We start from the raw sequence: 26,941 nt of genomic DNA, 5'->3' as shown, positions 1-26,941 counted from the left end.
ATACTCTTACTTACTGTTTATTTTAACCATAAACATACTCTTTTGACAGTTATCTTTCCGCATATTTATTTCACCAACCACTAATCATTACCACAAAAAATAACAAAGGCCTAGAAACCTCGAGAAGTAGAGGTGGGGTCACTGAGATAGTTGAGGGTGACAGGAAAAGTCCTTTCCTGCCAAATGGAAGTTGTTCAAACTGCCAAAGAATTCTCCAAGAGAAGTGAGTCAAAAAGCAGATGTGGCAGAGTCTCTCCCAGGCTAGTGGATACAGCAGTAAACTCAGGAGTCTCTGAGCTCTGTCCACCAACACGAACAGCCACATAGGCCTAAAGGTAGGCTTGAAACAATGTCATTATCAGGCCATCTCAAGTGAAGTTGGAAAATTAATAGTACTGGAAACCAAAGAGTAAGCAAATGCACCGTTTATCATTTCACCCTCAGGAGGTCAGCAAACCTCTGTCACACGCTTTCACTAAAGTGGCCGGCAGAGTCAGGGTGATGATGGCTTCTGTTCTAAGCATTTGAATGGAAAATGACCACTCGTCTGTCTAGACCTCCTTACACACTCAATGGAGACCTGAAAACACGGATGCCGAGGGCCACGCTACTAGATTCTATGAGCCGGAGATTTCAAGGCCTCTCCTGATGCCTCTTGATTTGCAGGAATAATGGTTTTGCGGATTTTAATGGTCCATCTGCCTTGTCCATTTTTGTTTTCTCCCGTAGTCTGTGCTAAGACTGATGTATGCAAGACCAGAGTTGGGACCATGGGTATTCCAGATTACAAATCCTCTGATGTTTCAGTCTACTTCTTCATGTGATATCCCAAGTACTTTTTCCTAGAGGGGGGGAAAAAAGAGAAATAGATTCTTAAAATTCCAAGTCTGATTTACTTGTTGAAGTGAAAACATATGCCTGTTAGCTCTGCTTTCTTCTCCCAGGCATGACCCAAGGCTTGGAGACCATGTTGCAGTTGGGGGAGGGTTTGGAAAGGTGACTGGCATCCTCGGTATGCCTGGAAGGAAAACTTTATCAGCTGAGGACTTACGTTACACACCCAGGGCTAAGCGACTAGATGGGAAAAGTCTTTGATTCGACGGTAAAATTCGAAAGAGTAGATACTGAAAGGTAGATGACTAGGGTTGCAAACCATAGGAGGTTGGTTGCAAGCGTCTTCTTTCAAAGTGCTGTAGAAGGGGTGAGCTTGCAGGACCACAGGGTAACGACGTGAATGGTGCGTCAAGGGAAGCAAAAAGGCCAAGGAATAAATTAACGTCAGATGGTGGCTTGTTTGGCCTGCTTTGTGGATAGAGTCGCTATTCGTTCACTTGATCGACTCATTATTCTACAAGTGTTGGCTGAACGTCTAGGACTTATGTAAAAGTAATGGAAACTATGAGAGAGAAAAAGGGGCATGAAATACGTCGTTCTGCCCTCACAGATCTGCAGTTCCGTTGGGAAGATAAGAGGCACTCCTATGAACTGTGGACGACAGATAATTAGGAACCCTGAGCTCCTGGAAAACGTGTGCGTAGGAATAGGTTTTCTCCTTCCGCACCACACTACAAGGACACTCCAGAGAGCCACCAAAATCCCTGGGGCGGCGGAAGGCTTGCCACCCAGATTCATCTCTTTCCTGTTCAGGGAGACTGAGCACCGTCTCAATCCACATCTCCTCCCCACTTTCATAGTTCGTATCAGCTCATAAATATTCTTTCAGCAGCATCCTTTATTTTTTGCAACTCTTGTCTCTGCAACTTTGGAAAAAATTAGTCCTTTCCCTCTTCTTCTTTTTCTTCCCTCCTAATTTCTAGCTACGTGCTCCAAATTAAACCTAACTGTGGCCAAGACTTAAGATTTATGATGACCTGGAAAAGTAAACTCATAAATTTTGAATTGAAAGTACAAGTGCTAAAGAACTAGTGCCACAAAATTCTAAAGCCTTTGAACATTCCCTTTATTATTTCTACCCCCCAAAAAAATCCATCTGTTTTCTCTGATTGGAACTGTTTTTCTCTCTAACACTAGCAGCCAAATTAAAAACGAATAAAACTTTTCGTATTCTTTTTCTTTCCTCTTTTTATTTGCTTACTAGAATCAGAACCACTGTTTTTCATAACAGATTTTTTTGGGAAATGTACCATAAAACCTCTTAAAGTATATAATTCAGTGGCTTTTAGTATATTCACGAAGTTGTGCAGCCATCACTTCCATCTGATTTTAGAACATTTTCATCACCACAGAAAGAACCTCTGTGTCCGTCAGCAGTCACACCCTGTTCTCTCTCCCCAAAGCCCTAGGAAACCACTGTCTCTATGAATTTGTCTATTCTGGACATTGCATATAAATGGAATCATACAGTATATGGCCCTTCTGTCTGACTTCTTTCACTGTGCATAATGTTTTCAGGGTTCATCCACCTGTCCATACTTCATTCCTTTTTATGGCTAAATATTATTCTACTGTATGGATATTCCACATTTGGTTTCTCCATTCATTATTCATCATGGATAAACTCCTTTGTCGTTTCCACTTTGGGGCCATTATGACTAATGACGCTGCTGTCAACATTCATGTACAAGTTTTTATGTGAACACTTGTTTGCAGTTTTCTTGGGTATAGAGCTTCTGGGGAACTGCCCAATTGTTTTCCAAAGGGGCCGGGCCATTTTAGAATGCAACCAGAAATGTATAAGGATTCAAATTTCTCCACGTCCCCACTGACACTTGCCTTTTTGATTTTAGCCATGCTAGTGGGTATCTCAGTGTGGTTTTGATTTGCGTTCCCCTAACGTTGACGTGAAGATGGCAAGCAAGGACCTTTTCATGTGCTCGTTGGCCATTTGTATATCTTCTTTGAAGAAATGTCTCTTCTTTGAAGAAATGTCTCTTCAAATCGATTGCCCATTTTAAAAATTGTGGGGTGTTTTGTGTTTTATTGTTGAGTTGTAAGCATTTATTACATATTCTGAATACAAGTCCCTTATCAGAGTCATAATTTGCAAGTATTTTTTCCCATTCTCTGGGTTGTCTCTTGACCTTCCTGATGGTATCCTTTGAAGCAGAAATATTTTTAATTTTGATGTAGTCCAGTTTATTTTTTCTTTTGTCGCTTCTGCTTTTGGTGTAGAAACACAGGTTCTCATAGAACACTTCTGGCATCTCAGCTACATTTATTAACTAAATAGACTTTTGAGAATGGACCTGTAAGCCCAGTTGATACTTACAATCTCGCTGGAAAAATATATTAACAAGACCAACAATGATGGTAATTTCCTGTGTATAATCATAATGCAAACATCAAGTGTTGTAAAAGGTCAGAGGCTGGTAAGAGTCTTGAGCCAGAGTAGTCAGGAAGGGCTCTGGGGCAGAAGAGGGACTTGAGGGGGTCCTGGAAGGAAGAGCAGTTAAAGCTGAAGTGATGTCGAGGATTCTGTCCTCCTCTTAGCGTGAGGGAAGGCAGCTTGAATTTAGAATACCTAAGAGCCTTGGGGCTTCCCTGGTGGCGCAGTGGTTGAGAGTCTGCCTGCCGATGCAGGGGACACGGGTTCGTGCCCTGGTCCGGGAAGATCCCACATGCCGCGGAGCAACTAGGCCCGTGAGCCATGGCCGCTAGAATACCTAAGAGCCTTGTTCACATTAGCCACTTAAGGGCTATTACAGCTGGTGCAAAAGTGGGAAATCGGAAAGAACAGAAGTCTGGGTTGCTTCATGGGAAGCCACTGGAGACCGTGGTGGGCACTTCAGCCCCTTAGGCATGATCAGCTGTACTTCCCGTCTGGTAGCCAGGACACTAAGCCTGTTTGGAGGCCCCAGGGCCATGTCCAGAGCAGACTCGAACCCTCTCCTGGCCCCTGGGCCACTCGAGTGGAAAGAGGACTGATGATAGTGTATGTCCTCCTAGGAAGGGCTTGAACAGACAAAAATGCCCTAGGCCTACAGTAAGTCTCGTACATACGAACCTTCAAGTTGTGAACTTGCGAAGAGGTAAACGTGCCTCTGGTTCCAGCAAGGAACCAGAACCTGTGCCGTCAGTGTCGGGCGTGAGTGAAAGCGCAGCCTGCCCTCCGCCTCCTATTGCCCTCCGTCTCCTCCGTCATCCTTCAGCTCTGCCTCCTCTCCCTCCTCCAGCCGGTAACTCTTCCTGCCTGTGCACTCGATGCCAGCCCCTGGATGCCCGCTGTTGGGCTGTACTACTGTGCTTTTCAAGGTACTGTACCGTGAGATTCAAAATGCTTTCTTGGTTTTTTTGTGTCCTGTATTATTTGTGTGAAAAGTATTATAAACCTATTACAATACAATACTGTATAGCTGAATGTGTTAGCTGGGTACCTAGGCTGACTTCGTTGGACTTACAAACTAATCGGACTGACGAACACGCTCTCGGAAGAGTACTCGTTCGTACGTAGGGCACTTAACTGTATTGAGATTTAGAGCTCTGGATGGGGTAAAGCATTTTGAAAAGGTGACTGTTATGAGGCCATTTGAGCATGGAAGTTTTTTGTTTGTTTGTTTGTTTGTTTTTTGCGGTACGCGGGCCTCTCACTGTTGTGGCCTCTCCCGTTGCAGAGCACAGGCTCCGGACGCGCAGGCTCAGCGGCCACGGCTCACGGGCCCAGCCGCTCCGCGGCACGTGGGATCTTCCCGGACCGGGGCACGAACCCGCGTCCCCTGCATCGGCAGGCGGACTCTCAACCACTGCGCCACCAGTGAAGCCCGAACATGGCAGTTTTAAGGAAATCTCAAGGGAGAAGGATGGGAGAGGGCTTGAGGTGAGGAATCGAGGTGGAGAGGTCTGTTTTGCCTGACATCAGGTAATTTAAAATAGATGAAAATTTAACTGCTCTTCAGTTATCAAAATGCCCCTGTCAGAATGGCCGGGTCCAAGCAGCAATGACAGAATGTCATAAGCCCTGAACCTCTGCGTGAGAATTACACCCACAGCCCATCAGCATCTGAGAGAATAAGGAACTGTCTGCCTCTCCTCGTCTCACTGCTGGACTTCCTTCCGTTGCTTGCAAAATTTGTGAGAACAGAAATTATGTCTGTCTAAACATTTTATATCAACATCTCTTCATTTCCTGTTATATCCGACCAGTCCCTCTCCCCCCACACACATACCCCACATACCCTTTGGGAGCTCAGTAAATATTTATTGATAATGAAGATAATCACTAAAAAATATGTTCCCATCAATGGCATACATCTCTCGCCACTCAAGCGTCCGAAACCCATGAGAACTGCTTCAAAGATGTGTTCCCTTCACTTAAAAAAACAAAAAACAAACCACAGAAACCCCTTTCCATCCCATCTCCTCTGAGTTCGGGGAAGATTTTATTTTTAAATAGGAAGCACTTACCCAGCCACCGTGCTGCTGGACCCAGGGCGAGAAGTTCTCCTTCAGGTACTTGGTTCCAAAGCCCAGGACCCTGTTCATGGGATGGCTGTCAATACCTGTGAGCTTGGCCATGACGTCTATTGCAAGAGCAGCCTTAAAGCCCCGAGCTTTGACCTCTGATTCTCCCCTGGTGTCCACACCCCTTAGGAACCGGTCTGTGATGGTCTTGAAAACAGGGTAGGACAGCCCGTCCTGGAAGCTGTTCATCAAAGCCTTGTCTCTCTTGAACTGTATGCAAGAGGAGAAGCAGTCAGTCCAGCAGCCTGGCCCGGGCAGGCAGTCTCTCCCACTCCACCCTGGGCAACTGAAACACCCAGTGGGAAACCCTCAATTCTGGTCTCAATCGTGGTACCATGTCCTGCAGGACTGGGTTGGGCATGGACCTCCTCTGTGAATTCCTTTCATGGGGACAAATCCAAACTGAACAGCCCATTGATTCCACTTTCAACAGATGTTTCCTGAGCGCTGAGTACCCAGCAGGTGGCACTGTGGATGATTAAGACTCAGCCCCCCTCACCCAAAGGGCTCACAGTCTACTGACGGTGGTAACCCAGTGCAAAGTGCTTTGTTAGAGGTTGTGTAATGGGCAGAATCTGAAGCCTGGAAATCACTGTTTTGGCTCAAACCCTCCTGCTCCACCTCTTACTAGCTGTGCAATCTTGGAGAACTTAACCTCTCGGTTTCAGTTTTGTCATCTCTATACTGGGATGACAGTACCTGTACTACAGGGTGATTGAGTTGTGTTCAAGTTGCTTCAAGATGCGAGATGCTTTTTTTTGAGGGGGGGGGAGGGCATGCCACAAGGCATGCAGGATCTTGGTTCCCCGGCCAGGGATCGAACCCGTGCTCCCTGCAGTGGAGATGCAGGGTCCTAACCACTGGACCACCAGGGAAGTCCCTGCCTCTGCTTGTAAAAAAATCAGGGCTTGTTGTCATAAAGCATACACCATCCTCCTCTAAGGCCCTCCTTGCAATGTCTGTAAAGTGATGGTTGTCACGTGAAAACAAATTTCTCGGTGATCAGGGACTATATGTTTATTTGAAAATCAACTAGTTGTGTCCTTGAGGAATAGTAAGCTGAGCAGGTTTTCAGCCAAGATTGTTTCTAAAAGGGGTATTCTGAGGTTGAGTCAGATGCGACATAAAGATTTTCAGTGGAGCCGTGTCCTTTATCTGAGCCCAGCCCACCTCCTCCCAACTTCCCGGAGACACAGGGGCCTATTTGAATTATAAATCTGAAGCGGGAACATCCTCGACACCAAGAATGGATTTCTCTTAGTCACGACCCAGTGGAAGAAGGTAGACTCGAAACCTCCAGTGGGCGGCTGGAATCCAGGACCATGCTAGCACAGTAAAAGAGTCAAACGCCAGAAAGAAACACCTTTCACGGGGTACCCACTCTGCCCCCGCTGCCCCTTGGGGTCGCACTTGGCTTTCTGGCATCTCAGGGAGGTGCGGGAGGAGCCCGCAAGTGCCCTCGGGGATGCGTGGCTTTGCAGACACTCTGCAGACACGGCGGCTCCCCTCCTCCTCGTCACTGTCCCGTTCTGTGGGGAACTTACACCCACAGAGCACAGGTAGACCTTCTATGTGTTCCCACCAGAGTCCTCTACTGGGGAACCACAGAAAGAGAGCCACCACCGTGTTTTCTACATAAATAATGTAAATGATGGCCCCCAAATCATCGAGAGAGCACATCAGGCGAAGTGAGGTTTTTAAAGTGGTAGTTTGTGGGCTGAAGAGGAAAGCATCTCTCTTCATAACCGGAAGGGTCACCCCTCATACCACCCCATCCCCGTCCCCGGCCTCCCTGAGCTGCTGCAAGTCCCTGCCCCCCGGGGGAGGCCGGGAAGGAGACCCTGGGGCCCTGAGAGCCACAGCAACTTTGAGCTGTAAGGAATCCTTGAGCACACCTGTCACACCCTCCTAGCTCAAGTGGTGAACTGTGGGCTGGTCAGTGGCATCTACTTGGAATTCTTCTAGAGACAGGAAGGTCATTTCTTCACAAGGCAGCCCGTGGCTTCGATGGGCAGCACTGAGTGCTAGAAAATTCATTCTTAAAAGTGGGGAGGAACCAATTGCCCTGTGACTCCTGTCTATTGATGTTAGTTCTGGAGAAACACAGGGGGGTCCTTAAACCATGTGCCCTCTTCTGTTTTCTGCTTCCTCTGCACCCCTGTCCGCCCTGTACTGTGGCCCTGAAGCTCCCATACCCCCTTCTCTTTTCTCTGGTCTGACACTCCTGGTTTCCTCAGTGCTTCTCATTCTGCACCACCTCCTCGGCCCTTCCCCGGCCCGGCCCCCATCCTCTGGGCACACCTGTGACAAAGGCGTCCAGGAGCCCCAGAGCACGCTGAGACTGGGGTGGCTGGCTGGCCAGTCCCCTCCTGCAGAGTCCTCACACACCTGACTTCCTCCCCAGGGGTCCTGGCCAAACAAAGGAGTGGGTCCACAGGCCAGTTCCTGGTGCTACGACGCAGCCGGCAGTGGGTGGCAGACACGGACCAGATCCCTTGAGCAGCCCGGGCTACAGGGGGGCCTGCTCACTACCTCTTCACCTGAAGGCAACTCCTACACGTTCCTAATGGGAATGACTGGTCTCAACTCCTGAATGTCAGGAACCTCAAAGTTCTCCCAGCTAACGCTAACCTGCCCCCTGGCCGAACTGCTGAGAGAGAACAGCCCGGCCTTTCTAGGGGGAGATTTCAGACAAGACCCCAGACTTGGAGCAGCTGCGGGACACAGATATCCAGGCTGCAGGGCAAATGCAAGAGTCTAAACTTCCCCGAGGAGCAGTTACATGGGGAACTAGATTCACAAGTCTATTCAGCAAATTTTAATTTATTGGTGTCTTTCTCCTGCAAAAACAAAGTTACTTTTTTCACTTCCAAAAATTCCAAGGAGGCTCCAGAAGGTTTACTTATGTTTTCCAAAGTGATTCATTTTTGAGATGCTGCCAGCATGAAGGGTTTTGAGTCCAAGGGAAACAAAATGTAGCACTAAAGTGGAAACCAGAACTTTGAAAAGCAGTCCAGGCGGCAGTCCGGTTCCATTCTTGGGTACCAGCGCGCGGGCACGGAGAGAAAACGCGTTAGTTCAAGAAGCTCCCTACCTCTCTTTCCAACTGGTCCCCCGAATATTTCAGCAGCTCAACGATTCTCGCTATTATTTGGTCTTCTCCGTCTGCCAGGGGAAAATTCCAGTTATCTCTTTGAAGGAAAAGTAATCTTAAATGTTTCCAGGGACGATGCTCGTAGCCTGCTTAGGGATCGAGGAAGACGTGGCCTTCATAATTCTCGGCAAAGTAAATCTTACCTTTTGCCTCTTCTGACCAGGCCCAAACCATTTCAGACACCCTCTCCCACAGTCCCCTCCTTTCCTCTCTTTCTTCCCCCAGCACCCCCACAGTTCTCAGCCCGTGAAACGCCTCACTTTATTTACTGTAAAAATGTTGTTGAAGATAACACGAGCTTATCTCTAAAGATATTTAGGAGCAGTTTCTCTCGGTCTTTGGGTTTGTCCTGAGCCGATGGTGCTTTTTCCATACAGACACACCAGAAATCCTTACCGGATCATCGTACCCCTTTGCGTTAGCTGCTAGAAAGTGTAGAGCCAAACTGTGGCCTCCTACCAGCGGGGTATAGCCTTCCCGCATTTGGGGAGTTAAACTCGTTCCTAAACCCACCTATTTTCCTACTGTTTTCTTTTTACAGTATCTTTCAAATTTGATTCCTCTTAACTGAAATGTGTACTCTGTATGCTGTGTCTTTACGACAGGGTGGAGTATAAGTAAATAAAACGAATAAGGTCTCCCACCCCGAAGGCTAACATGGCAGACAGAGAGAGAGGTGGCTCCAGTCGGTGTGTGTGTGTTGGAACAGAGAGGGTGGAGTCTGATTTTTCTTGTCTCAAAATGTGCTAACATGAAACGTTAGGAAAACGGTCATTGCCGCAGAGCGGAATCCAAGCAGAGACGGCACCTTTTCCTTCTGGCGCAGAGTCTCCGAACTCATGGAGTCCTCACGTTTGCCCCACAGGGAGAGGGGCTGGAGAGGCGGGGAAATTCATCCCACAAGGTCGAGTGAAGGCCAAGGTGGTAGGAAGTCTGAGACCCAAGTCACCTGGGAAGAGAGGGACTACATGCTTCCACTGCCCACGTGTAGTTTTTATCCGACGCTGCCGCCTCTCTCCAGGAAAGTTGCTAGGACGGCGGCCTGAATTTCTCATGCGCACAAAGGATGAGAGCCTGAGCTTTTGCTTGGTTTAGGGGTATCGCTGTACGAGGCCCAGGCACACATGAGATAGCAATAAAGTGGGAGCACTGTTCTTTGCTATCAGAAGGCTCCTCCTCTCCCAGCGCCTCACTCTCTAAGCCCCTTTGGCAGTTTCTGGTCCCAGCAGCACAGCACGGGGTGGACAAACTCACCACTTTGCTCCTGAGCTCGGGAGACACCACCACCTTCGCAGATAAATATTTCGCCGTCCGTCTTGGCATACTGCGGACTCAGCGGCCAGCTCGGGCCCGCGTCATCCACTGCAGTTCGGGAAAGAGAACCACGGGCAGGACAGTCATTAATGAGGGAACGGCCGGACTGAACTTCGCTTCCCGTGGCACTTGGTCCTGCTTCCCTCAACTCTAGAGTTTTCCTGCAAGTGGGAGGCGATCCACAGGCCTATCTATTGCTATAGTTTGGCGACCACTGACCCGGTCTGATCACGACGTCTCAGTTCTGCTTCACGTTTTGCCCCAGACCTGGTACCTGACAAGCCCCTGCTTTTTCACAGGAGCCCAAGGCAATATCGTAAATCTCCAGGCGATGCTCCACCCATACCCTGTGCACTTGCTCTGAGCGCACTGGTCCTTGGCCACCCCTAACCTGATGCAATGGAACGAACGTGCATTTCCCCCCCATGGACAAGGCTCGGTGCATGCTTTGTGCTTCCTCCGTACCCCTCAGCAGGAGACTTTTCTTTGGACTTATCAGTGAGTTTGGCCTGCTGCTTCCAGCTGCTGGCACACTCGCCTTGCCTTGGGCTGGTCTCTCAAGCTAAAGGTCAGTGCCTCCAGCATGCTGCTGTCGTGCCCTGAGGCCAGGTTAGCAGAGATTCCTAAGGTGCAGAGCCCTGAGCTGAATAAGTACGTAAATGCCATAGACCTCTGCGCCATAGACCTCTGCGCCGTAGACCTCTGCGTGGCGGACAGCCCAGTGCAAACAATCAGAAGGGAAGTTTACCTCTCTTCCCACTTGCAGCTCTAGTCTGGGAGCGCTCGTACTGGAGACCCTGGCCTGCCACACTCGTTCTGGACTTGAAGCTTCCTCCCTGGCTGTGGAGCTCTTCAGGCGGCGGCCAGGAATAAACGATTTCTGCAACTCGGTTGGCAATGGAAACAACTCTGGGGTCCACGTCTGAAACAAGACAAAATGGTGCTGACAGGCCCTTCCCAGAACTTCGTCTAGCTCATTGGTATGCACGGTTGCCTGAAATGAAAACACCAGCCTGGAGCGAAAGGAAGCGGCCGGGAGTGTGCGTGGAGGGGAGTCCATTCTTCAGAAAGCGCTGGCAGTTGCCTGGCAGAGGCTGGGATGGAGGAGGGGGACACAGAGGAATGGTTGCCACCTCGACACAATTGCCCCTCTGCACCCTCTTTCTGAAGCCTTGCAAAATTCGGGTCCCCTTGCCCCTTTGCAAGGGAGGAAGCACAAAAGGGCACGCTTAGTTCTTTGCTTGAGGGAATGCTCATTATGCTTTTATTTTTATTCTTTTTCTTTGGACATCCTTTATATCTTGGAGAGCTGGCCCCTATGTACATAGGAGGGCATTCAGCAGTGTGACAAGCCTTTGGGGGTTGTCACGGAGGAAAGAGAAATATCCCTGCTCTCAGGCCATATTCATGACTCGTTAGCAAGTGAACTCCCCTTGCTTTCACGGCCACGTGTCTTCTCTCTCCTCCACGTCTAGTGGGAAACATGCGAAAAATGCCGATAGGTAAACAAGGATGCATAAAGTCTAACCCATGACCTTCAAGAGTTTATAATCCAGGAAAAGCCTTATGTCATGAATCTGCACACGCAACTAGAGGAAAAAGCATCTGGGGACATGAAGGTTTAAATGGCACTGGCCCCCTGAATGTCATAGCCTGTGAAGGACCAGTTGACTTTGCCCCTGGTAGGGGATGGGGTCGGGTTGGGAGGGCAGGCAGTACTGCTGAGTTATTTGGGAGTAAAATTTACGTTGTTAATCCATCACTAAGTTCTTAACTTTTAAAAGCTTGTACAAGTTCTGCCTTGGATACGGGGCAGTCGTATCATGCAATGTTTAAGAACAACAGTACTTAATTCATAAGACTTGACGAAAGCAACAGAGTCGGGTTTTGCCAGAAGGTTGGTGTGCCCAGAGGAACACCCGGACCTTGTCAATCAGGATAGAAAAGAGAGGCAAGGCCTGGGTCCGGGGAGGGATTGTGTCACATAAAAAGCAGGGTTTGACCTCCTAAGGAGCTGCCAAGGTGATTCCTGATCCTCTCTCCCTGGATTCGCCCATGACATGGAGCTCTGGTGCTTTCCCTTCACCCCCCTGGGCATTCACGGAAAGGCCATGGGAACTGACACTCTGTCCACAAGGCCTTCCTTTAAAAAAAGGCATAATGGCTTCCTTAAAAAGCCATATTTTTCATGATGCTCCATCCATAGGGTTCAAAAACAGATCTCAGGAGTGGATTAGAGAGAGAAGAATTGGAGAGGTCAAGGAGAGAAGGATCAATGCTAACCCAACCAAAAGTATTTTCCACTTTTAAATCACCTTACTGCAGCCCAGCCGGCTTCCTGGTCACCCACGGAAGGAGGTGGCAAGAGGCTGGATCCCAAAACCAGTGGGAGCCTTCCCTTGTGTCCGCAGGAGACGGGAGAGGAAAGCTTCCACGTGCTTTCCTCTCTGCAACCTTGTGCGGCCTGCGGGGTGATTCACACGCTCTCTTCCACGGAAGTCACACTGCGCCCCCCTTGCCCTCAAAGGAGGCAGACGAGGGTCCCCAAGGTTCCCCATCCCCCATCCCCCATCCCCCGCCACTCAGCAGGGCAATCACAGGACCCCCAGCAGACGTGGAGGTACCCAAGCTGACTAACCTCTGTGTGTGTATCTGTCTCTGCGGATCGGAGGGATGCAGGTGAAGTATGTGCAGGAAAAACTATAAGCAACCTCATTTTGACTCAGATTAATTAGCTCTCGGTAAGATTCCCATTCTAATACCTTAATTTTAAAAACTGGAAAAAAATATTCCCTTCTTATCAGAGTTGGTCCCATCTGATAGGCAAGGGAACATTGGATGGGCGTGGAGAGAGAACAGAAAGGCCACCCATCCTTTTGAGTTTATTCTGGGGGCTCCTTGTGGGATTAAGGAGAGCAGGAGAGCCGGGGTTGGGAAGGCATTTGGCTTGAGGCGTTTGTTTTAAAGAGAAGAGGCAGGGCGTTTGGGAGAGAATTCCATATGGTCGAGACTGCTATTTCCTACCCAGTATCCATTTTCTTTTTCCTCCTTAGTAACAGATCCCTGAAATGCCAGGGGAAGCTGACAGCACTACATTTCCCAGCCTCGTCTGCATTAAGGAGTAGCCACTGAGATGTAAGAAGTTGGGTACGGTTTTAAGAAAGCTCTCTGAAAGGGAGCTGAGTTATCTAGGAAGGAGATACCCTTTTGTCCTTCCCTTACTTCCTCTTTCTTCCTGCTTGGAATGTAGACATGATGGCTGGAATCCCAGCAGCCACCTTGGGTTTTAAGGTGACTTTGAGGTTGGAAGCAACTAGCTGAGGGATGGCAGAATAGGAATCCTTAAAGACTGTGGAACTGGTAGATCAAGCCTGGCCTGCCAAACTGTGGTTTTCTTTTATGGGAGAGAAAAATAATCTCTATGTTATTGAAGTTGTAGTGAATCATAGCTGTGGAGAAAAAAAGATTCACAAAAAAAACCCGGGTTGGTGTTACTAAAATTGGTATTGACATTCATTTTTCTACATTCCAAGGCCTCTCACCATGAGACTTTGGTCTTGGGACATAACCTCATAGTTCTCACTCCAGCCTGGTGTCTGAGTCCTGGCAATGGCAGCGCAGGCTAAATTGCGACCTTTAGTTAAAAGAACCCGGGGGACGCCAACTGCTGAACTCTGATTTACATGTGGCAGAATAGAAATAGAACGTGAGTCCCTCTTGGGTCACACCCAACATAAAACCAACTAACTACCCACGTAATTAACTAAACAAGAAAGCAAGGAGAGAGGAAGGTGAGAAGGGAGGAACAACTGTACTTAAATCCTTAAAGCTAAGCCTCCTTAGGAGGTAACCATTTCTACTTTTGTAGGGGTATCTATATATCTACACAGAGATCTGGAAATTTTAGAAAATAAAAAAGGTCAAATGACACTTCAGTAGTATTGAAATACAGAACGTCATTTTTCTCAGGAAAGCCAGAAGGTTAAAGTCTGTAAAATCTTCTGTTTCCCGCCAAACTCCAAAGAACAGGACAAGCAGAAAAGCCTATTGAGGTGCCTCCAAACTGTTCTGTTTGCTCCAGAGCTCAGATACCACCCCCAGAAGAAGAAGCCTGCTGTACCCCTGGGGGAAGGAGGAGTTCCCCAGGTAATCCGGACCCGAACTTCCCCTCTCCTAAAATTCTATAAGTCTAATAGGAAATGGAAGTTTCCTTGATCACAGTGAATGATCTAAAGCTGTCACTGTGCGGGCTGATTCTCCAAGTAATAAGCCAGCCGTCACAATGTTTAAAAATTGAGGCATTACTGCCACCTGTTGACTAATTATTGACAAGTTACGCAGGCCAATCAGCCCAGCAGGAGGGGGGTTTCTTTTAAAATCTGGGCATTGGGCACAAGGTATTGTTGGAGGGGAAGAAGATGGTTATGCCAGGGTTTCCGATCAAGCCTTTCATGAAAATGTTTTGTTCAATCCAATGTGTTTTGTGCCACTGAAGGAAGATTTTGTCAGAATTCTTCTTGGTTGTTTTTTGAGTGGCTTGTACTTTGGAAAGTATTTTTTGTGTACAGCTATCTGATCTTTCCATCCACCTTCAGAGGCCAATGTACAGATGGAAACACAGAGGCCCAGAGAGGGGAGTTGACTTCCCTCTGGAAGAAGAGCAGCCTGAACCCAGCTGGGGCCATTTCTCTTCCATTGGTCTCTGGCACCGAGGATTAGGAATTTGGGCAGCAAGTTTAATTATAGACGGTAGAGCCAGAAAACCAGTGCCGTCACCCTTCACGACCAACCTCTTCCTTTCTTCTCAGTCTTGAGAAAAGCAGGGAAATTAGAATTGAGTATTAATAGGTTGGGAAGCTGAGGTTCAAAGAGTGCCCTGCCTAGGGCCCCATTACCAGCTGGGAGGAGGTGAACCCCCAGGCGCAAAAAGAAGGGAAAGTCATGGCTGCGGGAGAGAAGGAATCCCCAAAAGCCTACCTTCACGCTCTAAGCGCTGTTCCACGTTGGAGAGGGACCTCGGCCATTGCAGGCCGTGAGGACCACCCCGAGGTCCCACCGCACTTGGCCCCTGTAAACGGATCTCCGGACGCGAGCTCTGAGAGTCCTCCTCCTTCTCTGCTGCTCCAAAGAGCGTTCTCCAAGACGACTTTTTCTTGGCCACGTTTATGGCCTTCTCCCCGGATTGGGAGTTTCTGCAAGTCCACGGTCCCTGTGTCCGTGCTCTGTTTGCCGACCAACTCTCCGGCCCTCTCTGGGACAGACCTCTTGTTCTCGGGAGCTTTTGTGAGAAGACAGCAGAGGTGTTCTTGAAGACATGGTGTTTGACGTAGAACTCCAGGATTTTGAATTCCATGCTGTCTGGGTCATCATCATCCAGGGGGATCTCCTCCAGGTCGCAGGCGCTAGCGGTGCACATGGCAGGGCTGCAACGACAAAGTCCACACGTGTCCGTCTGTCTACCTGGGAGCCACCTACTCTTTGTAGGTCGGGAGAGATGGGGTGAAACTCAATAAGCATTTATTCAGCACCTATTCTCTTTGCGCTGGGGGGGCAGGGGGTCATCGGAGATGGAAAAGCCAGGGTTGGTTCTGAAAGTTCAGTCTTACAGAGATGAGACTTGTACATAGATAACTCCAGACAAAGAGGGCGAGCTAGGAGCTCGAACAGAGATCTCGCAGGAGCCAGCGCGGGAGGTGGGGAGGAAAGGCAGCTGCCAACAGGGGGCCAGTGCAGGCTCCTGGAAGGAAAGAAAGTGTTTGGATAGGTGGCTGGCTACCGGGCCTTAGAACAGGCTGGGCAGAGGGCAGGTTCTGGGTGAATTTAGGATGTGTTTGAAGAGTGGAAAGAGATCTGGTGGAGCATAAGCCTGTGCCTTTTGGAGAGCGGGGGGGCCTAGGGATGTGGAGGGACCACGGTGAAGTGGCAGTCAGGGCCAGGCGATGGGGGCCTCGGAAGGGGAGGCTGAAAGCTTTGCATTTTCTCATGCCGGTAGATGAGTACATTTCAGAAGGGGCCCTAGACTGTGGAGGGCAGTTCAAAGTCTTCTTGGGAGAGGGTAGCTGGGCAAGGGGAGAGGCCAGCTCAGGGGAGGGAACTGTCTGGGGTCCCTGGCCCTCCCTGGCCTCTCTCCATTCTTCCTTTACTCACTGCTTTAGCTTGGAAAGGGTTGCTTCTATTCCTTGCCATATTTAGCATTCCACGTAAGATTTTATCGGAAGAAAACAATCCTGCTTTTTATTTTACAAGTTTGAAGTACACTGATGGAGGCAATGGAGAGCTTTTTCAAAGTGTGGAGCGGGAGAGTGATGTGACCACAGACATGTTTTAGAAAGATCGATACAAGCACTAAAATGACGGGGATGGAAGTTTCATCTTTATTTCCATGTGAATAACCGGATAGATGTAATTAACTGATTGTGTTCAATTTAAGCTTTCATGAAATAATTCCTTAAATGGTTGTCTGCTAGGAAATCATTTCTTTCTGATCTACTTTGCTTTCTTTGGTTGTATCTTAGGGACTATGGTTTCCTTTTTGTCCCAGATGCCAGAGAGCCCAGATCTACCAACTGTCATTGGATTAAAATTTCACAGACAGTGCGTGTGCTGGAAACCAGCTTGGGCTTCTTGGTCTAACAGTCCTGAGTTCAGATCCTGGCCATACCACCGACTAGCTGTGTGACCTGGGGCAAGTTACTTCACCTCTCTGAACCTGAGCTTCCTTCAGGTAAATTGAAAATAATAACAGTCATCTTGCAGGGGTATTGTGAGGGTACAATGTAATGCATGAGAAGCCCCAACACAGAACCTGGCTCAAAAATGGTAGCTTTTTTTTTTTTTTTTTTTTAGTACAACTGTCAGGCCCTCTGACTCTGTCCTTGATGTGGCTCTTAATCATGGACCCTTCCCTTAATGGTCCAGCTTTAAGAGTTAGACCATTAAGAGTGTCTTAAGAGTGTCTTTTGGCATGTGAGCTGGTGTGATAATAAATAGTTGTAGTGATATTAATGGGATCGGCTGGCATGTCTCTCCTTTTCTTTCCACTGTCCCCTCTCACACCAGGACCAACTGATAAAGAACTGGGACAGTGACCGCAGCTGGGGTTTGAGGCAGTGTGACGTGGTTCAGATCAATTTGACTGTGTGTCTGGAGGCCGATGGTCCAGGGTTGGCTCAGTTTGTAACTTGCAAAGTGCTTGGGCAAGTGTCTCAATTCTTTTGGCCCTCTGATTTCACAGCGAATGTTCTCTAACTTTCACCTCTGATTCTATTACAATTTTTTTTTTTTTTTTTTTTTTTTGTGGTACACGGGCCTCTCACTGCCGTGGCCTCTCCCGTTGCGGAGCACAGGCTCCGGACACGCAGGCCCAGCGGCCACGGCTCACGGACCCAGCCGCTCCGCGGCACGTGGGATCCTCCCGGACCAGGGCACGAACCCGTGTCCCCTGCATCGGCAGGCGGGCCCTCAACCACTGCGCCACCAGGGAAGCCCTCTATTACTATTTGAAGGAGGTGTGAGGGCTAAGACATGCCCCCTGTAGGCCTGCCGACGCTTCCTGTCTCCATCATTGTTTCCTATCTGTTTTTGGAAGAGCCTCACACTGGATGATAGGAAGCTGTTCATCTAGGAAGCGCTCTGTGGCCAGAGGCCTCGGGAAAGCAGTTCTGATGGACGTGATGCCAGGAGGGAGATGCAGGGGCTGTGCCAGAACATCAGGTGCAGACGGAGGGGACGGAAGTGATCTGCCAGGGTGGCCAAGGGCAGGGCTGCAAAACCTGAGACACTTACTGCACACAAAGATATATCTGCACGACTCCAAAGCCCCACAGGCCTGCCTCGGGTAACTGAGCGTGCAGTGCTTGAGGGGCGTGGTGTAGACTGGGGGTCACCACCACTGGGTCCTCCTCCCTCCCTTTCGCCACACGCCTGTCCTCTTCCGGGGCTTGGACTATCTTCCTTCCCTCACCCACTCCCGATTTCACGCGCCCATCACGCACTGCAGGGAACTCTCTGCTGTCTGGAGTCCCTTCAGCATCTCCATCCTCACCTCGCTCTGCCTGCGCCCCCCTCCTCGCCCCATCCTCACAGGTCAACCATTCTTCCCTTCTTGGTACCCAGTTGCAGTCACACCCATGAGGATCCTTCCCAGGTCTTCCAAGTTATCTAGACTTCATTCTCCTTTCCACAGTGGAATGTAAGTGCCGGGAGGACAGGCATGTTCGGGTGCTTTCTTTTCTCTGCTGGGTGCCCAGCTCCTACAGTAATGCCTGGGGCAGAAAGGCACTTGGCAATGAACTGTGGACTTTCTCCTATTCTGAGACAGACTGTCTGGGTTCCAATCCTGGCTCTGCCGTTAGCAGTTATGTGACATCTCTCCAGGCTTCAGTTTCCTCATGTTTAAAATGGGGACTTGGGCTTCCCTAGTGGCGCAGTGGTTGAGAGTCCGCCTGCCGATGCAGGGGACGTGGGTTCGTGCCCCGGTCCAGGAAGATCCCACGTGCCGCGGAGCGGGTGGGCCCGTGAGCCATGGTCGCCGAGCCTGCATGTCTGGAGCCTGTGCTCCGCAACGGGAGAGGCCACAACAGTGAGAGGCCCGCGTACCACACACACACAAAAAAAAATGGGGACGAAGGGACTTCCCTGGTGATCCAGTGGCTAAGATTTCGCCTTCCAATGCAGGGGGTACAGGTTCGATCCCTGGTCAGGGAGCTAAGATCCCACATGCCTCGTGGCCACAAAAACCAAAACATAGAAACAACAGAGGCAATATTGTAGCAAATTCAATAAAGACTTTGAAAATGGTCCACATCAAAAAAAATCTTAAAAAAACGTAATAAAATGGGGATGAGAATAGTACCTGTTTCGTTCTGTTACAAAGATTAAATGAGTTAATATTTGTAAAGCATTTAGAATAGCATTTAAGTGTTTGAACAAGTATTTGATTTTAAAAAATATTTATGAAACCCACTTACGGCCACACTGTTCTAGAGAAGCTGCAAGGGGTTTTCGGGTGGTGTAATGGGGAGAGTGTAGCATGTGGGGTGAAAAGGCAGCTGAAGAGCTGCTTCTCATACTTATTGGCAAAGGGGGCCGAGGCGAGTCATGTAGCCTCCAACGAGGTGTAGTTTTTCCATTTACAAGTTGCGATTCATATCGCCTAACTCGAGATGGATAACCTAGTTCAAGTCCTGAGTCATCGGCTTTACTAGCCGTGTGACGGGCTACATACCATAATTTACTTCTGCCTTCATTATTTTCATCTGTAAAATGGGGTAAAACAAAACAAAACAAAACAACAACCCTGGCAGGAGATCAGCCAAGACGGTGGAAAGACCCTGAGGTCACCTCCTCTCACGGGCACACCAAAATCACAACTATTTGCCAAACAACCATCGATGAAAAAGACCAGAACGTACCAGAAAAGATCTTCAACAGCTAAAGATAGAAGGAAGGGACCACAGCAAGACGAGCTGCAGGAGCAAAGTTGCGATAAAGTCAAGTTCCACAACCCTGGGTGGGTGACCTACACATATGGGAGAATAATTACAGCTGCAGAGGTTCTCCAAAGGAATGAGAGGTCTGGGGCCTTCCCGCCCGGGGGCCCTGTGCTGAGACGAGGAGTCCCTGGAGCATTTGGCTTTGAAGGCCAGAGGGGCTCACTCTCAGGAGAGCCAGTCGGCTGGGGCAGAGGCTTTGCTCTTAAAGGGCACACGCACAAAATCTCACACGCTCTGGGACCCCGAGCAGAAGCTGTCATTTGAAAGGAGCCTGGGTCAGACGTACCTACTGACTTTGGAGAGTCTCCTGTAGAGGCAGGGGGCGCCTGCCGCTCACCCTGGGGACATGGACACTCCTGGCAGCTGTTCTCGGGAGTTCCCTCTACTATCTGGATGCTGGTCCTGGCCCGCCCCATTCTGGAATCCTCCCTCCAGCTTATTAGCCGCGGGGATTAGCCTCGCAGCTGCCCAGCACCCTGTAGGCGCCAGGGCTGGGACACCTCAGGCCGAACAGCTAAGTGGGCATGCATACAGGGCCGTCCATCAACAGACAGGCTGCCTTAAGACCCCCTGAGTCCACAGCTGCCCCTGGACACAGCCCTGCCCACCAGAGGGCCCAGGACCCCGCCCCATACACCAGTGCGCAGGCACTAGACCCGGGACCCCCAGGGCTCTCCAGCCAGAGACCCCACAACCCCCTGGGCCCTGACCCTACCCTCCAGTGAGCCTGCTCTAACCTCAGGACCAGCCTCACCCACCAGTGGGCAGACACCGGCCACAACACAACCACAGCCCTGCAGCCTGTGGACACAGCCCACCCACTAGCAGGCCAGTACCAGCCCTGGAACTAGCTGGGCCCTGGCCCTACCCACTAACAGGCCAATGCAAGCTTTGGGACACCCCGGACCCTGCAGCCAACTGTGTCAGGAACTGGGCCCACCCACCAGGTCTAGGACCCCTGGGCCCTACAACCAGACCCCAGGACTTGACTCTGCCTACCGGTAGGCCGGCACTAGCCCCAGGACATTGTTTCACCCACCAGTGGGAAGGCAACGGCCCCAGAGTCTCCTGGGCCCTGACTCCATCCTCCAGTAATTCAGCCTTAGCCCTGCCCCCTCCCCACCCCGGGGTTCTGCAGTCAGCCACCTTGTGACACGGCCCCGCCAACCAGCAGCTGGCAGCCTCCGCACAAGGCAGGGCCTGGCATCCAACTGGACCAGGGGCCACCCAAGCCTACAAGACCACGCACATTAGTCAGCCCACACAACAAAAGGGCCCACGCAACCCACACAGGGGGCACCCCTGGAGCATGTAGCTCTAGTGATGAAAGGAGTGCACTGATGGGATGCGGAGGATGTCTCCGCAAGAAGCAAGATGTCTCTGCAAGTGGCAAGAAGGCCACTTCTCCAAGATCAGGAAATGTAACCGGCCTACCAGATACAGAGAAATAAAAACAGCAAGTTAGGCAAACTGAGGCAACGGAGGAACATTTTCCAAACAAAGGAATGATAAAGTCCCAGAAGAACCAAGTGACGTGGAGGTAGGCAATCTACCCGAGAAAGAGTTCAGGGTAGTGATCATAAAGATGATTAAAGAACTTGGGAGAAGAATGAATGGAGAGTGAGAAGTTAGAAGGTTTTTAACAAAGAGTTAGAAAATGAAGAGATGAAGAATACAATAATTGAAATGAAAAATACACTCGGAGGAACCAACAATAGACTAGACAATACAGAGGAAAGGATAAGTGAGCTGGAAGACAGAGCAGTGGAAATCACTGACTGATGCTGAACAGAAGAAAAGAAAAAAGAATGAAGAGAAATGAGGACAGTTTAAGAGACCTCTGGGATAGCATCAAGCACACAGATATTTTCATTATAGGGGTCCCAGATGGAAAAGAGAGAGAGAAAGGGGCTGAGAAAGTATTTGAAGGCATAATAGCTGAAAACGTCCCTACTCTGGGAAAGGAAACAGACATCCTGGTCCAGGAAGTGCAGAGAGACCCATACAGGATTAACAGCTCATTTCAACTCAATATCAAAGAAACAAACAACCCAATTAAAAAGTGGACAGAAGACCTGAATAGACATTTTTCCAAAGAAGAAATACAGATGGGCAACAGGCACAGGAAAAGATGCTCAACATCGTTATCATCAGAGAAATGCAAATCAAAACCACAATGAGATATGACCTCTTACCTATCAGAGTGGCTATCTTCAAAAAGTCTACAAATAACATAAGTTGGCGAGGATGTCAAGAAAAGGGAACTCTCATACACTGTTGGTGTGAATGTAAATTGGTGCAGCCCCTGTGGAAAACAGTATGGAGGTTTCTCAAAAAACTAAAAATAGATCTAGCATATGACCTAGGAATTGCCTTGCTGGGTATATATCTGAAAAAACCAAAAACACTAATTCAAAAAGATACATGCACCACAATGTTCATAGCAGCATTATTTACAATTGCTAAGATATGGAAGCAAACTAAGGGTCCATCAACAGATGAATGGATATATGTATGTGTACTACATAAATCTATGTGTAGTACACATACCACACACACACACACACACACACACACACACACACTGGAATACTACTCAGTCGTAAAAAAGGATGACATTTGGCCATTTGCAACAGCATGGAGGGTATTATGCTAAGTGAAATAAGTCAGACAGAGAAAGACAAATAGTGTATGATACCACTTAAATGTAGAATCTTAAAAATGCAACAAACTAATGAATATAACAAAAAAGGAACAGACTCACAAATATAGAGAAGAAACTAGTGGCTACCAGTGGGGAGGGGAAAAGGGGAAGGGGCAAGATTGGGGTAGGGGATTAAGAGGTACAAACTATTAGGTATAAAATAAATAAGCTACAAGGATATATTGTACAGCACAAGGAATATAGCCAGTATTTTATAATAACTAACTGGAGTATAACCTTTAAAAATTGTGGAAAAAAAAAAGAAAAAAATTGTGAATAACTATGTTATACATCTGAAGCTTATGTAATATTATACATCAACTATACCTCAATAAAAAAATTTTTTAAACCCAGAAAACAACCCTTCCTCCCCATCACATAGGTGTGTGGGCAAAAAAAAAAATTAGCACGTGTAAATCACTTAAAGTAGTGCATGGTAGATGTTAAATGCTCAATAAATATTAGCGTCTTTATTCATTAAAATAGGGGACTTCTCTGGTATTCCAGTGGTTAATACTCCGTGCCTCCACTGCAGGGGGCGCGGGTTGATCCCTGGTTGGGGAACTAAGATCCCACATGCCATCCTGTGGCACAGCCAAAAAAAAAAAACCACAACTATTTTAATAGGTTGCCTTTTTTGTAAGGTTTAATATGTTTATAAAAGAAAATTCATCAAAAGCAGCAATCAAGAAAACTAATGAATGCAAATATTTGGCTTAGCACAAAATTCACACTTGTTTCCTGTAGATTCCTATAGTCATATATATATATACGACTATAGTAAACATATATATGTCAAATATATATATGACTATAGGAAACTATATTTATATATATATATATAGAGAGAGAGAGAGAGAGAGTATGTGTGTATGGGTGTGTGTGCATAAAATATACATACTTGTAAGATATAAAGCCTGGGACTTGGCTGGCTTTCCCAGCACCTCGTATAATGCCTGGCACCTGATAAGCTCTCAGGAAATATTTGATGAGTGAAAGAAACATGACATAGAGCTGCCAGATAAAAATATGGGACAGCTAGTCAATTTGAATGTCAGGTAAATAACAAATAACTTTTTAGTATAAGTGTGTCCCAAGTATTGTATGGGACATGCTTACACTAAAACACAGTATCTGTTGTTTATCTGAAATTCATACCGAACAGGGCCAGAGCCGCTTGTATTTTTATGCATATCTGGCAACTCGGTGAATAAAAGGTGCTGCTTAGAAAAACTGAGACCGCAGGTTCTTGGAAGCGAGGAAACTGGACCCACGGTTGGAGCCTGAGCGACCTGAGTCACGCGAGAGAAAGAGCGGGACACGCGGTCGGGAGTCGGCCGCTAACAACGTGGCGCGGAAGTGGCCGAGCCCAGGCCGAGAGCAGCGCCGGAAGGCGGAAGGGGGAAGGCGGAAGGGGGAAGGCGGAAGGCGGAAGGCGCTGGGAGGGCGTTTAGGCGGGTTTTAATTCCGAGCGTCCTTTTGAGTTGGGCAGCTCAGGGCGCCGCGTAGGCAGGAGGTACCCGCGGGTCCTCCAGGAGCCGTTGCATTGGTAGCGGGGGAGCCCTCTCCCAGCCACAGGACTACGCTCCGAAGAAACCGTGTCAGTTAAAGCCAACCCAACCAAATTTTTCTAATGCAGTATGAAGACTTTAAAGCTGTGTGTGTATGGGGTGTGTGTGTGGCGCTGCTCTTGGAGAGAGAGGAAGGGTCCGACTTCTTTAAGAAACGAGATTGCTAATTGCTGATTCAGGAGCAACATCCGAAAAGGGGGAAAGCAGAGGTCAAGATGGAGCACACAGCGCTTCCACTTCGTGAAAGAAGAGGTTTTTGCCGTCTCCCAGTCTAGAAAGGAGCTGAGGGCCCGACCAGGAGGCAAGGCCAAGGGCAGAGAGCAGTAGAAGTCAGGGCAGTGCTCAGGCAGCCCCTGGGACCGAGGGGACCTGGACTAGCCCCGCGAGTGCTCGCAGCTGCGTCGAAGGATGAGTTCTGACACTTGGCAAGGCACTTGACAAGCGTAGGGTATTTTTCCTACTCATCCTCACTGGGAATGACGGGAGAGCTGTTAAACTGATAACGAAGTCTTATTTTAAAGCAGCAGTGAGTTACTTTATTACCACTGCAGCCCTTCTTCTCTCAGCTGTTCGGGTTCACAGTAGAAGCAGCCCAACTTCTGGGTTAATGGAAACGTACAGGTAAGTTTTATGCTTACGTTGATGGAAATGAAGCCCTGGGTGAGGCCCCAGAATGTAGGTTCAGAGCCTGGAGTGGAAAATTAGCTGCAGAATAAGCCCTGTGAGGCTCGTTGTAATTCAGTGACTCAGTGCACACGGTCCTACCTTTTGGATCCAGTATTTACATACCCTCTTTCGTATCTACAGCAAACTCTCACAGACCTACTCCCGGAAAGCAAGGTTACACAGTGTCTTTTGTTTTGGCCTCTCTTCCCTCTCGAAGGGTTCCTTCCCCGCAAACCCCTAAATGGCCGAAGTCCTCCGAGTCCTCGGTGGCTAGTCTCCTGGGAGCACCGCAGAGCAGCATCTGACCTCCAAGATCACAGGACACACTTTAGGGATTTTTCTAGTTCTGGATTCATTGGTCAAGGTTCGATTTTCCTTCCCTTCCTGTGGCAGGTCACGGAGCAAACAGCTCTCGTGCATGCACAGAGGCTGTGGCCACCAGGGCCCCAGGAAGCTGGACGCAACTCTGCTCCGGCCTGTCCCGGGGGTGAGGGGCGTGGAGGAGCCCTTAGCAACAGGCTCTGCCAGAGAGCTGACTTCCATCACTCTGGACACACAGACAAGGCCCGAGTGTAAGACATGGGTGAGGACACTCATCCCAGAGGGACGTTCCCAGGCCAGATTATGAGCTGAGTTTTGTCTGGTTGCCTTGGGCCTCTCCTTCTGCACCCTCTACCCCCTTACGCCATTCAGAGGCGGTCCACCCTTCCCCTTCCTTCCCAGAACTTCACCTTATGGTGTCTCCATCCCTCCTCCCCTGCTGTCTTTAATCCTAAGGGTGAAATGAGGAATGAGGTCAAATGTCTTAAATTCCTACAATAGAAGCTAAACAGAGAGAGCCTCAGGTCTTGTTAATTAAACACAAAGGCTCAGGCTCTGATGATTATAGAACAGAGCAGGCAGGGAACTCAGGAGGGAGCCTCCTAGGGGGGAGATTCCCCATTTCACCTGTGCCCCGTACTCAAGGAAGTCTTAGGGGGTCTGCTGGGACTAGATCTTGTGCCCAAGTGCCCACAGGTACTCAGGGCTCAAAGCCAGGGACTCTTGTCCTCAGCCCATTTCTGCTCTGGCGGGGGAGCTGGCATTTCCATGGGCTTCTGTCACACTATCACATACCTTGCTACATACTCAATGAGACAGACCTGCATAATGTTAACAATGATTCGGCCAGTTATGTATTCTTAACTAAACTCTCCCAAACTTTCTGGAGCAAAAGAGAAATGAAAGGGAAACCTAAATACTTTTCTGGAAACCCCTAATAAACCAGATGCTAGCTTTCAGTTTTAGGTTCTTAGTTTGGCTTCCTGAGACTTACATGATCAGAACTGTTAAATAAATGCAGTAAACATTAGGTTTACTAACCCCCAGTTAGACTGCCTCATTAGCAAAACCAGGACTGAAGTCCCCTGTGTCCTGCTGGGAAGGCTGAACATGAAGACTGGTGTCTCCTAGCATTACCTGGTCTCCAAGCTGTCAGCAGCTTCTCCTGCTTCGGGTCAGGTGGCAGTAAGGATATTTCTATACCTGAGTCTCTCTCCACGAAACTTAAGAGGAAACTTTGGCCAAGTCTTCTTGGCTTCTTATTTTGGAAGGCTCTTGTGATGTAAGACTCCACCGGGTGTAGCCTCTTCAGGTTGGGACTAAGGCTGGAAGGAGGCTTAAGGAAGGGAGTCACTTCCTTGTTAAGCCCTGCCCCCAGCTTTTTAATTGGAGGAGGGGCTGACCTTTGCCCAAGTAATTTGACTCTAAAAGGGGTTCTACATCCTTTACCAAGGACTCTCACTGCCCTTTGGACAGGGACAATTATGAGGGTGTTTTCCTAATAGTACTTTACTTTCTTTCCCTTTCATCAGTTTAGCGAAGGTTTACTGAGCGCCTCGTGACGGGTGTGGCACACATGTTTAATCTCCACATCAAGAGGCAGGTGTTATGATTCCCATTTTCCATACAAGGAAACTGAGGCTCAGAGAGGTAAGGTATCGGTGTGGAAGTGGTCCCCGGATCAGTTGAGCTGAGATCCAAATCTTAGTCTTTCTGGCTTCACACTATATCAATGTTACCTGTCCCATGAGATTCAAAGATTGTATTCAGATGGAACCATGGGAAAAGCTTTCAAAACGGAGTGTAACCCCAGCCATAGTAAAAGCCACAAAAACTCATTTAAAGACCGTATGTCACAATTTTAGGGATAGAATTCCCTATGTATAGGAAAGAAGAAACATATGATTTTGTGGTCTATCCAGATTCTTAACTGAAATAGACACTTATGCTCATAAAACCATGAGCGCTGGCTAGTCAAAATTTGAAGATGAAGGAAGTGTGCGTGGTGAAAGGGGAATTAAGCCTAATTTCATAAAAGTGGGGGAAGAACTGACCATTTAAATATTAGGTAAACAGATCCATGAGAGACAAATAATGGCAGTTATAGGAAAGTTAGTTCTTTGGTGATTCGAAGTGAGTTTTAACCAGCAAACTCATATTTGTTGCTCATAACGAATACCAGTCTAGTCAACGTGAGGGATATTAAAGAAATATTAAGACTGTTTTGTCTTCAAAAAAAACCTTACAGTCTTTTTTCAGAAGAAGAGATACATTCATTCGAAACAATTTAAGAACCAAC

The 26,941-nt window shown here is 48.5% G+C and overlaps 1 protein-coding gene across 1 annotated transcript; it reads right to left on the bottom strand.

Moving 5' to 3' along the window:
• On the bottom strand, positions 1-25,974 carry BCL2L14 (BCL2 like 14). The gene is made up of 7 exons (XM_067008735.1): positions 25,780-25,974; positions 14,864-15,309; positions 10,635-10,808; positions 9,827-9,934; positions 8,513-8,583; positions 5,362-5,628; positions 1-842 (listed from the first exon to the last, which is right to left on the bottom strand). The coding sequence occupies exons 2-7, from the start codon at positions 15,300-15,302 to the stop codon at positions 804-806; spliced, it is 1,098 nt and encodes a 365-aa protein (XP_066864836.1). The 5' UTR covers positions 15,303-15,309; positions 25,780-25,974; the 3' UTR covers positions 1-803.
• Positions 25,975-26,941: the final 967 nt, after the last annotated feature.

This window comes from Kogia breviceps, chromosome 12 (genome assembly GCF_026419965.1).
Source record: "Kogia breviceps isolate mKogBre1 chromosome 12, mKogBre1 haplotype 1, whole genome shotgun sequence".
NCBI classification, from domain to species: Eukaryota; Metazoa; Chordata; class Mammalia; order Artiodactyla; family Physeteridae; genus Kogia; species Kogia breviceps.
This window is presented reverse-complemented; position numbering and strand designations above follow the sequence as displayed.